The 13,559-nt window shown below is 48.6% G+C and overlaps 1 protein-coding gene across 1 annotated transcript; it reads left to right on the plus strand.

Moving 5' to 3' along the window:
• The first annotated feature begins 269 nt into the window (after window positions 1–269).
• Window positions 270–3,993, plus strand: PRND (prion like protein doppel). The gene is made up of 2 exons (XM_006929928.4): window positions 270–422; window positions 2,449–3,993. Exon 2 carries the CDS (start codon window positions 2,460–2,462, stop codon window positions 2,994–2,996), a length of 537 nt encoding a protein of 178 aa, XP_006929990.1. The 5' UTR covers window positions 270–422; window positions 2,449–2,459; the 3' UTR covers window positions 2,997–3,993.
• Window positions 3,994–13,559: the final 9,566 nt, after the last annotated feature.

Below are 13,559 nucleotides of genomic sequence, written 5' to 3' on the forward strand. Positions count from 1 at the left end.
GGGGACTCCATGGGGACAACTGGAACCCTCCAGACCTTGCCCTACGAACTTCATCTGGCTGTTCATTTGTTTCCTTTATAATGTCCTTTGTGATAAACTGGTAACGGCCAAGTAAATAAGTAAATACATACAGACATACATAAAAGAAAAGAAAGTAAAATCAAAAGTAACTCTCAAGTCTTTCTGAACTTCGTCAAGATCTTCACATGGTGTTTATTAGTAGAGAGTGATGAGAAGGTCTATCCTCAAGGCAGAGGAGGGGCTGGGAACCCCTGATTGGTCCTGCCCGGGAGGGGAGGGCTGCCATATTTGGAGAGCAGCGGGGATGCCGCCTCCCCCTGCAGTTCCTACATAGGCAGGACCGTGCCCTGGAGAACACTGCTGCTGAGGCTCCAGAGACACAGTTCCACAGAGATCCCAAGGTAGGTGGGGAGCCAGAGTTCGCGCTGGGTTCCATTTCTGCGGTCAGGGTTGCTCATTTCTAATCAGACTGCAAACCGTGCCGGGATTTCTTTTCTCCCACCCCCTGGCGTGGGTCCCCAGTCAGGGGACACATAGGAATGTTGGGGCATCACTGGTGTTGCGTGTCTGCTTCTGGTGTTGACAATAAAATGTTATTTTATGGTTGGCTGGTTGGGATTTTCTTTGTGCTTTCACACCCTTGTCCATGAACATGAATTTCTTTCTCGAGATCTCTGTGCTTTTTTGTCTTTAGTTTGACACACCTGTAATTTGTGTTATTATTCTTATTTAACATTTCTCCTTCCAAGGAGTCTGGGCTGAGGGCACGGGGTGGGATTAATGAATGTTCGCTTCATGCTCGGCTCTCTTTGGAGAAGGCTGGTCTGAAGTCACTGTGATTAGGGAGCAGTGGGGGGTCAGGTGCCAGAAGCCTGGGTGCTCAGGCTGCTGCCGGGCACACTCATGCCCTCCCTGGGCCAGAGACTAGACCGTGCCTGCAGGGAAAGAGAGGTCACCAGGCATCCAGAGGGGACTGCACTGCTCTTGCGTTTTGCCTTTTTTCCTACGTAAGAACCAGCATCACACTGGAGTTGGACATTTTAGCAGAGGTGGACCAGTCACTTTGGGAATATGGCAGGGAGCAGGCGTTAGGGGCTAAACAAGCTAACTTTTCCACCTTCAGCTCTGGCACGAATGGACTCACGTAAAACTTCATCTAGGACACGGCGTAAGCACGCCTGGCTATGGTCACTGTTCCTGCGTTTCTGATCCACACCGACAAGGGTCCAGGTCCTGGAATGCCCTGAACAGTTGACCTTGGGAAGTAGATTTCCACAATAGCTATTGTAGTTTCAGGAGCCAGACGTGACAAACTACCAGACTGGGGGGCTGAGGGAAGGGGGACTATCCCCTGATGTCATCAGCAGCCCTTCAGATGCCCAGGGGCCACCTTGACCCTGGACCCTCGGCTCTCCCCCAGGCCCTCATCTCCTCTGAAATTCCTCACGAGCCCTGCTCTTTGCTCAGCTTGGGGGCCGTCGGTGCTGCCCTCTGTGCCCGGTGAGTCAAAAGCACAATATCTAAGCACCGTTCCCTCCTGCAGCCCAGAAAGGCCATGATGCATGGAAACTGGGCACATGGGAACAGTGTCAGACAGACCGGGATTCGAATCCACCACCCATTAGTGTGCAGCCTTGGGCCAGTGACTTACCTACTCTGAAACCCAGCACAACTTTCATAAGATGGGAATGATAACGTACCTACCCCACGTGAGAATTAAGCTAGTCAATGCCAATGGCTGCCACTTAGTAAGTGCTCAATAAAAAGCTAGGCGACGGGGAGGGTGGGGTCACGCCACCCCCAGGGGTGAGACTGGGAGCGTCGTCTATAACACATCTTGACCCCCTGACACAGGAGGCAGGGGTCTCCTGGCCACCCTTCCGTCTCTCTCTCCCCGTCATTACCATAAAGCCCTTTAGGGTCAGCAGCCAGGTGACTTTCTTTGAATGGATAGCAGAATGCACCAGGGCCAGAGCCAGCTTAGGGCAACAGAGAATAAAAAGGGAAGGTTAAGAATACAGTCTGTGCACGGAAGCCTGTGGTTCCAACTCTTCTGGGTGCTTTCCTCCAGAGATCCCTTGATTTCAAAGACTTGGGAACACCAAAGAAAACCTATACGTATTATGTCATTACTCGTTTATTTTCCCATGCATATTCAAAGGCTTTATAATTGCCAGTTGTAGCTTCTTATCTGTATGAGAAAACCAGATCTCTGCCCTAAGTGCATATAATTTCAGGCAAAAGCAAGAAACTGGGGATTGGCTTAGCCAGTACAACCGGAGCATGGGAAAACTATTACGGTTTTGGAAAATGTGAACGGCGTGAGGTTGCATTCCTGACTTAAAATCTCCTGCACACAGGAGGGGGGGCAGGGGAACCCGGGAACCCCACCGGAGAAAGTAACCGTCCCGGCCTTTGCTATTGCAGATCCTGACACAATGAGGAAGCATCTGGGCGGATGCTGGTTGGCCATTGTCTGCGTCCTGCTGTTCAGCCAGCTCTCGGCAGTCAAGGCAAGAGGCATAAAGCACAGAATCAAGTGGAACCGGAAGACTTTGCCCAGCATCTCCCAGGTCACGGAGGCGCACACGGCTGAGATCCGCCCTGGGGCCTTCATCAGGCAGGGCCGGAAGCTTGATATCGACCTTGGCGCTGAAGGCAACAGGTACTACGAGGCCAACTACTGGCAGTTCCCCGATGGGATCCACTACAATGGCTGCTCCGAGGCCAACGTGACCAAGGAGAAGTTTGTCACCAGCTGCATCAACGCCACCCAGGTGGCCAACCAGGAGGAGCTGTCCCGCGAGAAACAAGACGACAAGCTTTACCAGCGGGTCCTGTGGCGGCTGATCAGGGAGCTCTGCTCTGTCAAGCACTGTGATTTTTGGCTGGAAAGGGGAGCGGGACTTCGGGTCACCCTAGACCAGCCTGTGATGCTCTGCCCGCTAGTTTTCATTTGGTTTATTGTGACATAAGCTTGCAGGCAGGCTGGCAGCCACGGGGATGGGGGGGTGGGCAAGCCGCTGAGTTATCCCAGTTCCTCTCCTCCAGGCCCAAACCCCCACGTGTCCCGAAGGTACTGAGGAACCAAGTATTCCCACGGGTACCCGTCTGCTTTTGATAAATGTGTGTGTACCAATCCCCTCCAGGCTCTACCGAAGGGCGGCCTTTTAATCACCACATTCTCAGGTCCCAGCGGAGGGTCTGGCGCACCATCTCCCGCAGCAAATGTTGGGTGAATAGATAAGAGAACGAGCCAGGGACCCTGCCACGCGCGTCACACTATTTCCGGACCCCTCTTAGAGGTAGGTGCTCTTCCCACTGTACAGATGAGGAAACGGAGGCTCCAGCAGGTGACGTGGCTGGAGAGTAGTAGAGCCAAAATTCAATCCTGGCTTGTCTCACCCCAGATTTTCCGCTCTGTGCAATCCCAGAGCTGTCTTGTGATCCCTTCCTTACTGTTCGCAAGACCCAAACCAAACACAGGTCTCTGCCGAAACCATAGAAACCCCACTTCTGGAAGTACGAAACGGTCTGAACTGATGGCCGTGTATCTTAATACCTGGTTACATGGAGGTTTTACTTAATTCTTCTCATCAAACTAAGATACAAGAAAGGGATTAAGCGGACACAGAAGTAAAGCTAGACAAAGGCCCAGAAATCACAGCGTAAGGCGATCTTGCCGGGCCGGTTCCCAGAGCAGACCAGATGCACAGCAGGATGTGACCACGGCACAAAGGTTTTTGTTTTGTTTTGTTCTGGTTTCGGTGTTTTTCTTTTTGTTTTTGTTTTTCGCAAGAAGGATAAGTATTTGCTGTTCCTGGCTCTGAACTATTATCTGGATTTGAGAAAGTATTTTTAATGGACATGTTTGCTTTCTAATGTTCGTTCCCCCAGCCCTTTCTGTATCTCTCTGTGTATATGCATATGAGAATCTTTAAATATACTCCCTTTACACGGGTACCACGCCAATTTCTGGCTGCTTTTTTACTCCCACTTCGGTGAGGGGCCGTCATTTCTGTGAACCACTTAGCAATTCCTTGCCAAAAAGGTTCAAGAGAAGCTACGTCTTTAGGGAGACCCAACAAAGAACTCACTCATGCCCTAAGCAAGAGGAGATATGCCACTTATTATCTACTTATTAGTTACATATAGATACTACAAAATGCTAGTAGTTAATATTAGTTAAAAATAAATATATTACAAAATATGAATACAGCTTAAGTACAAATAATGAATCTAATGCTCTAAGATGCCCCAAGAGACCCTCTGGGGTGCATTTAGAGACCCCCCCCTCCCCAGGAATTGTTGAACCATGTTTGGACGCACCAGCTGCTGAATATTATCAATTCTCCTTTAAAGAGAGTCTGTAAGGGGAGAAAAATGTGCATTCTCAGACAGTGTATCCTAAGTATTTTAAAACATGAATGTTGATAATGGTACCTCTTGTTCTCAGCCTCCACTGCTATCAGCGTTCTTCTCAAGGATACTTTTGGAAGGTTTAAATACACGGAAAGCCAGTGGAGGACTTGGGGGCGGGGCAGCCCAGGGTAGCGGCTTTCCCCTGGGAGCCTGGGGGCCTAGCCCCCGCCCTGAATCTGCACCGAGGAGGAGGAGGGTGGGATGGAGGAGGCCAGAAGCCCTTAGTTCTCAGACGGCCAGCACTGTGCCCACCTTCCGCTTCCACAGTCTTGTTGGATTCCTGAGCAGAGCACAAGATAGAAGTACAAGCCATGTGGGTCATTTCTTCCCTGTCCATTTTTTATTTTTATTTTTTTAATAATAATAGCAAGAAAGACAGAAGGAAGGGTGGAAGGAAAGAAGGAAGGAAGGAACAGGAAGAAAGAAGAAAAAGAAAGAAAGAAAGAAAAGAAAAGAAGGGGGACGCCTGGGTGGCTCGGTCGGTTAAGCGTCCGACTTCGGCTCAGGTCATGATCTCACGGTCCGTGAGTTCAAGCCCCGCGTCAGGCTCTGTGCTGACAGCTCAGAGCCTGCAGCCTGCTTCGGATTCTGTGTCTCCCTCTCTCTCTGCCCCTCCCCTGTTCATGCTCTGTCTCTCTCTGTCTCAAAAATAAATAAACGTTAAAAAAAAATTTTTTTAAAAAGAAAAGAAAGAAAGAAAGAAAGAAAGAAAGAAAGAAAAACTACTTACAGGCTGATGTTGAAAGAAAGAAAGAAAGAGAAGGAAGGACAGGAAAGAAAGAAAGAAAGAGAAAGAAAGAAAGAAAGAAAGAAAGAAAGAGAAAGAAAGAAACTACTTACAGGCTGATGTTGAAAATTTCAGCCCAGCCCTGCTGAGTGTAACTAACCATAAGGGCACACACAGGCACAGAAGCAAAACGACTTCATTTCTTAGGTGAAAACAGGTCACAACATAGTACATTTTCTATAATTGCTGTCTTTTCTCATTTCATTAACAGTTCCAGACATCAGATTTAAGTGGGGCGTGAAGGGAATTTGTACATGGTGATTCAAATGCAAACATTATTCACGAAGCTTTTGAGACTCTATGTGCTTGAACATCCTTGCTGATGTTTATGAATTAGGAGGTCAAGGGAAGGCTTCGGTTTTTCGCTTTAGCAAAAGGTTGCCGAGCACCTACTGTGTGTAACACATTGTAAGGGACCTCCGAATTCTTCTTGATACAGTCATTCTAAATGTGAATAATTTCGCTAACATTGCATTCTCAGCCCCTCCAAGTGTTGACTCTTCCAAATGTGCTTATTGTAAAAGTGACATTCAAATGACAATGGAAATCCGATTGCCGGCAATCCCAGCATCTGATGACGTCATTGTTTTCGGTTTGCCCTCTTACCTCCTAGGCCTTAATATTTGCATAGACATGTGTACATACTTGCAGTAACAATGTAGCTTTTATATTCCAAATATTGTCTGGACTTTATTCTATGCTTTTTTCATTTTTTGTGCCATGTTTTAGTTCTTGCCTCCCCCTACCTTTTCCAACCCATTCTCTCCCTCCTGCCTGCTGTGCAACCTCCACATTTTCACTGTGCTTAGGTATACAAGGGAGGGTTTTTTTTAATTTGATTGCTCCTTTAAATAACACTATGATTGTACATATCACATTTATTCCTCCGCAGTTTGATTTATAACTTCACACTGCCTCATGAACCTCTTTCCAGTTCAACAGCGAGCTGGTTAGCTAATGTGTCCTTTCAGATTGCCGTGTAATATTCCATGGTGTAGATAGACCCTGGTTGATTTGATCACTTCCTTGCTGATGGACCTTCAGGTTTTTTTTGCCACTGCAAACAATAAACATCCTTGTACATACAGCCTCGCAACGTGTGGCTTTTATTTCTGTGGAATAGTTTCAATATAAATAATTTAAAATTTTCTAGATATGGCTAGATCATGTTCCTACATTGCTGGAGCAATTCTCATTCCTGCCTGCCCTGGACGGTGCTAACCTGTAAGGGTTTTTGTGTCACTTAAGTGTAAGAACCTGTCTTTGCTGCAAATGCCGCTCGAGTACCTTCTCTCCTTTGCAGACAGCACATCCAAATCCTGCCAAGTAACTTCTGACCACCAGCACCATTTGAAAATCCTAAAACTGTTAGCAATTCCTATTTTAAATCTGGCTTTTCGCTCAAAACATCCGGATGAGAAGCCTGGAAAGCAGGATATATAGGTTTGGGCTTTAGAGGGTGGTATATTTGCACAACTCCGTGCTCCCTGATGGCCAGGGAGGCGTGGGGTGAGGTTTGGTCCTGGCCTTGTTTTTTAAAAAGATTTATTATTTTTTAATGTTTATTTATTTTTGAGAGAGAGAGACAGCATGAGCAGGAGAAGGTCAGAGAGAGAGGGATACAGAATCCAAAGCAGGCTCCAGGCTCTGAGCTGTCAACACAGAGCCCGACACGGGGCTCGAACTCACAGACCGCAAGATCATAACCTGAGCCGAAGTCAGATGCTCAACCAACCGAGCCACCCAGGCACCCCGGTCCTGGCCTTTTTATTAATCCGGGGTAAATTATCCGCATTCCAGTGAAAATGCCTTCTAGGAGATAAAGACCAAAAGCACCGGGCGTCAAGCACACTGTTCAAGTAGCCAGGGCCACTCCTGGCTTCACGGCCCCTGCAGACAGCCAGCATCTCCCGGGAGCCTTCGCTCCCCATCTTGCTTAGGATGCGCTTTGCAACATTTAGACCTCACCCCGTGGTCCTCACGAGATGTGTCCCAGGCAGTAGCCATGAGTTTGTCATGAGACGTTTACACTCTCTCCCTCAAGTTCGCTGATAAGAAGAGATGAACTTGGGGTAGAGGCCCATTGGGTCAGGCGCCCCGGTCCTATGTCACACCTTGAGATTTGGTCACTTCTTGTGTTTCCACCCAACATGTTTTCTTCACGTGCTGTGTGTGGCTGGACAAGGACACCCTAAGAGGCCCATGTGTCGCTGTGTGTCACCCTCTGGAGCCTGCCATGGTCTCAACTGAAAGATGAAGAGCGGGGGCCGTGTGCCCCCACACAGGCAGTGATAGGCCACGCACACTGAGCGGGTGATGGAGGAGACGCACAGACACGGCATCCTGGCAAATTTCTGTTCCCCCAGTGGAAAGCTCAGACGCTGCTCTGGCAAACCCAGCTTGTGCCGGGCATGTGTGCTCCTTCTGCCCCAAGACCGTGCAGCCGGACACGGCAGGCGACGCCTTCCTCTCATACCCTCCCTCTGGCAGCAGATGGGTTACAGCCGGGCACCCAGTTTCCCCTTGGAAGGGAAAGGAGCCAAACTTCCATGTCACTGGGAATGACGGGCACTTGCAAAAAGAATGAATCAAACATTCCCAGCGAAACGAGAAGAAGGCATTACGTCTCTGGGACACCTCTAAGCCCATCCCAGACCATTCAAAGTCTACTCATCAGGTTTAGCTGTTGCTCTTGTCAAATGGGAGGCTTCACCTGGACCCACGGGAGGCCTCAGACTGCATAAGTCCCATGTACTAACCATTCCCCGTCTAAAGGGATCTTTCTGGTGGCTACACCCAGTCCAGAGCTGACCCCCCCCCCCCAAAAAGAGCTTTTCTTTCAATGTTTAAATATCACTGCGTCCTCAAGCTGCTTCCCCTACCCTGGTCAGAATGTCTTATCTCTACCCACCACCCACCCACCTGGTCAGCCCTTGGAATTCCCAGATCTTATTTTAATGGAAATCTTTTTGTGGGAAAGCATTGCTTTCTTAAACAATAAGATCGCTTTAACTCTAGCAGGCTTCGCTATGAATTGTGGAAGGAAATTGGCAGAAGGCCAGAGAGGAACTTGAGGAAGCTACAAACAGGTCAGGGTCAGAGAACCTACCACAGCTGGCCTTTCTGGACGGAGGGAGGTGGGTAAGAGTGGGAGGTTGGGGGAGAGGGCAGGGGCCTAGGAGAAAATACCATCCACGGAGAGAACTACACATGTGGGTTTATCAGAGGTGCCGTCAGCATCCAACCGGGTGGGGGTGTTATGCCCCCAGGGCGCCGGGTTCTAGAAACAACCCTCAACACCAAGGAGAGAGAATTTCAAGGACTAAGCAGAGAGAAGTAGGGTCCTGGAAATTCCTATATCAGCTGTGTTGTACTTGAATTTCCAAATCCACAATTAGAGCTCCTAATTTGTTTTAACTGGCTGTTTTGACTCAGGGCTACTTAGCAATCAAAAACAAAATGAAGGAATTATACCATCTGCAACATTGTGATTTATAAGATTTTGGTCATCTAGATGACCAAAATACATTTCTCATAAATATTTGGTCTTCATCCTTGGTTCTTGGCTCACAGCTCCCCAAACCCTTGGAATTTGCTGAGCAAGATCAGTGGAAGCATCTTTGGTTATAATACTTGATCTCTCATCTTCAATTCCTGAAATTGCTTCACAGCCATAAAGGTGAAATGGGTGTCTTGTGATTCGTAACCAGCCCCTTCATGAGTTTATGCTAATGAGGTGACTTGGAAAGCACCTACAGATGGGGGCTGGTCGCCAGGGAAACCAATCCTGATGGCCAATGAGTTAATCCACCAGTGGCCAATGAGTTAATCCGTTGTGCCCAGGTAATGAAGCCCCCATTAAAACCAAAACGGACAGGGTTGGGGAAGCTTCCATGTTGGCGAACACGTGGAGATTTGGGAGAATCGCGCATGCTGAGAGAGCACGGAAGCTCCAAGCCCTTTGCCTGGACCTTGTCCTGTGCATCTTTTCTGTCTGTCTGTTCCTCAGTTATATTCTTTTACGATAAACCACTGCCCAGGGCCAGTTTCCCGGGAAAGGTTGTTGCAGATATGTGAGGGACACTGACAAGAGCCAAAGAGATCCACAGGGATCTGACCAGGGGATCTGCTATGGCTGTGTAGCCACAGTTAATTCTGTGTGTTACTTATTGACTTCTCCTGTGTTCCCATGTAGAAGGAAGGGCAAGTATGCTACCATCCCATCGAAGGTCTACACTCCCCCGAGCTGGGCCTAGGAGCCTGGACGGCTGTCATTTGCCCGCACTCCCACCCTCTTCAGGGACAGACCAGCAAGGCATCTCAATACTTCCCAGTCCTGAGATGATGGGAGAAAGAGAGCTGCTTTCCAGGAGATTATCCGCCGTGAACTGGAGCCTGTTTGGAGGTAGGAGGCTCCTCTTAGCCTCTCTGTGCTGTTGTGCTTGAGAAGAAATCAGTTTCACAATAAGACAAAATTTCTCCATCTGAACGGTCAACTGAACTCCACTCTGGGGGTTTCTTCTCTAGCCCAGAGAGGTCTCAGGATAATGTGGAGTTTCTCAGGGGCAGTTCTGTAGAATGAAGAAGTCGGAGAGGCAGAAGACCTGAGCTCCAGCACTGTCCCATGCCTGGAGTCTTTGGGCCAGTCATTTCACCTGTTTGAACTTCAGGATTCTTTTTTATCCATAATGGTAGGTATAATACCACCTACCTCACGAACATCAAGTAAGAGGATGGATTCGGAAATATCTGATACAAAATCAAGGTCAATTGCATCAGCATTAATGAATGGATCACCGTGACCAGATAAGTAGAATCTAAAATCAGGATTGTAAATACACTTGCTCATGTCCAAGGAGAGCACAGTTTCCCTTCCTTTTCCTTACATTTAGGAAATTGTGTTGCTGTGCGGGTTACTTGCTGTCTCAGGCTGGTTGCCCCCAGGAGTCAGTCCTGAGACCAAGAATCCATGTACAAGTAGTATATTAGGGAAGTGAACCCTGGGAACATTGGAAGTGGGAAGAAAGGGGGGAGTTAGCAAGTTGACTCCGTGGGCAACAGGAACTTCATTTTGCTGGGACCTTCTGGGAGGCAGCAGAGAAAATGTGTTCAGAGTTACCCCACTGGAGGACAAGGGAGCCGGGGAATGTATACAGCAGCACCTCCCATCATTGGTTGTGGACCACTCCCAAAAGGCATATGTCCAGCCTGCTATTTGCATGGTTTGAGTGGGCTCCAGACAGTGCCACTGCCTGGATGGTTCCATCTCCTAATGGTGAGAGTTAAAGGCACAGGAAGAAACAAACACAAGGGGCGCCTGGGTGGCTCAGTTGGTTAAGCAGCCAACTTCGCCCCAGGTCATGATCTCGTGGTCCGTGAGTTCGAGCCCTGCGTAGGGCTCTGTGCTGACAGCTCAGAGCCTGGAGCCTGTTTCTGATTCTGTGTCTCCCTCTCTCTGACCCTCCCCCATTGATGCTCTGTCTCTCTCTGTCTCAAAAATAAATAAACATTAAAAAAAAATATTAAAGGGGCGCCTGGGTGGCGCAGTCGATTAAGCATCCGATTTCAGCCAGGTCACGATCTCGCGGTCGGTGAGTTCGAGCCCCGGGTCGGGCTCTGGGCTGATGGCTCAGAGCCTGGAGCCTGTTTCCAATTCTGTGTCTCCCTCTCTCTCTGCCCCTCCCCCATTCATGCTCTGTCTCTCTCTGTCCCAAAAATAAATAAACGTTGAAAAAAAAATATTAAAAAAAAGGAAACAAACACAAGACAAGGGCCCTTTAACACTCGAGAATGAGCCCAATCTGACCTTCAAACTTTCTGGGTGCCCACCCATCCCACTAAGTGCCAGATGCCATTTCACCTGCTTTTATAAGGGATATAAGGGACAGACGATTTCACAAAGCCAAACCTGGCCCGTAGCTCACCTTAGCCTGTGTATCCCAAGTGCTGGTGGACTTCCTACCTCCAGCTCAAGCCCGAAAATAAAGAAATGCCTCTAAACATGCTTTATGTATTCATTTTTCTAGTTGCAAATGGTGCACCGTAGTTTAGTTTGAAGGCCTGGTAAAGAATACGCCAGAAATAGTGAATATAGTATTTCACCTAAAAACTAGGGCAATCGTTTAAGGAAAAAAAAAAGATGTTCTTGTTTAGCCAAAGAGTATGCCCCGAAGCATCAAAAGATGTGGTGAGAGTAGCTTCAACTTCTGATGATAGAGATCTTTCAGGAAAGAGGTGTTTTATCGGTTCATCTTGACCGAGTGTTCAAGATAATGAAGACGCGGCCAGCTATCGGCTTCGGAGTCTACCCCCTCCGATATACAGCCCAAACCTACCAGGCCCGAGTGCCTAGAGGTGGGGGGAGAGATGTGTTACCATCTGAATGCTTGTGTCCTCCCCAAACTCCTGGGTTGAAATCCTACCCCTCAGTGTAATAGTATCAGGAGGTGGGGCTTCTGGGAGGTGATTAGGTCACGAGGGTAGAGCCTTCATGAATGGAATCCGTGCCCTTATGAAAGAGACCCCGGAGAGCGCCCTCGCCTCTCCTGCCACGTAAGGACACAAAGAGAAGACAGCCCGCTGTCTCTGAACCAGGAATCTGACAGCACGAGACACCGAAGCTGCCAGTCCCATGAACTTGGACTCTCAGACTCCAGGCCTCTGAGGAGTCTGTTGTTCAGAAACGCCCCCAGTGTGTGGTGCTTGGGCTTAGCGGCCCAAACTGCTGAAGATGTGATAGGATCTCCGAGCTTGCAGGGCAGTGATGTCTGGTACGCAGTTTCTACAGCAGCCAAGGTCTGGTGGCTCCTGGATTTGGGGTGCTGATCCCGACGGCTTCCTATAGAAGGCCACCCACCTGCCTTTGACCCTGCCCCAGGATCCCAGATTCCACAAAGATCTCCTGCATCCCACTGAAACGTCTTTAACACCTATCTACAGTACTGCACTAACTTTGTTGACATTGCCTCCTTCTGTGTATTCCCAAGCAGGATATAGATTCCACAGGGATACCAGCTGGAATTTCTGCTTCTTTTGTATTGCACACAGCACCTAGCCCAGAGCTGAGTGCATCAGCCCAATGGATGACGGAGTGAATGCCACTCTCTTGCCTGTGGAAGCCCCGTTTACTCCTTCCTAACTGATCCTCCTCCCACCCGGGAGATTCCGTCAGGGCTTTGAAGAACTCATTAAGGGGCGCCTGGGTGGCTCAGTCGGTTGAGTGTCCAATTTCAGCTCAGGTCACGATCTCACAGTTCATGGGTTCGAGCCCCGTGTCAGGCTCTGTGCTGACAGTTCAGAGCCTGGAGCCTCCTTCAGATCCTGTGTCTCCCCCTCTCTCTGCCCCTCCTCCACTCATGCTCTGTCTCTTCTCTCAAAAACAAATAAACTTTGGGGCGCCTGGGTGGCGCAGTCGGTTAAGCGTCCGACTTCAGCCAGGTCACGATCTCGCAGTCCGTGAGTTCGAGCCCCACGTCAGGCTCTGGGCTGATGGCTCGGAGCCTGGAGCCTGTTTCCGATTCTGTGTCTCCCTCTCTCTCTGCCCCTCCCCTGTTCATGCTCTGTCTCTCTCTGTCCCAAAAATAAATAAAAACGTTGAAAAAAAAAATTAAAAAAAAAAAAAACAAAAACAAAAAACAAATAAACTTTAAAAAACATTTGAAAAAAAGAACAATTCGTTTATATCTCCAGCACTGTCATAGCAACATTATGTAAGTGGCTCAATGTGATCCAGGATGAATTTTTTTGCCTACCCTGTCATACAAAAGCCCAAGGACTCCAGAGTTTGTCTGAACCATAAAAAAGGCAAAGTAGGGGCACCTAAGTGGCTCAGTTGGTTAGGCGATCGACTTCAGCTCAGGTCATGATCTCGCATTTCATGAATTCGAGCCCCGCGTCGGGCTGTGTGCTGAGAGCTCAGAACCTGGAGCCTGCTTCAGATTCTGTGACTTCCCCTCTCTCTACTCCTCCTCTACTTGCGCTCTGTGTCTCTCTGTCTCTCCATAATAAATAAATGTCAAAAAAAAAAAAAAAAAAGGCAAAGTATAGGAGCACCTGGGTGGTTCAGTTGGTTGAACATGCGACTCTTGATTTCAGCTCAGGTCATGATTCCACAGTTGGTGGGTTCGAGCCCCTCATTGAGCCCCACGTCGGGCTCCATGCTAACATCATGAAGCCTGCTGGGGATTCTCTCTCTCCTCTGCCCCACCCCCATTCTCACACACACACACACACTCTCTCTCTCTCTCAAAATAAGCAAATAAAACTTTGTTCAAAAAAAGGCAAAGTACAAAATCATTGAAAAGAGATGGGGCAGGTTTATGAGAACATG

This window comes from Felis catus, chromosome A3, assembly GCF_018350175.1.
Source record: "Felis catus isolate Fca126 chromosome A3, F.catus_Fca126_mat1.0, whole genome shotgun sequence".
Classification (NCBI taxonomy): domain Eukaryota; kingdom Metazoa; phylum Chordata; class Mammalia; order Carnivora; family Felidae; genus Felis; species Felis catus.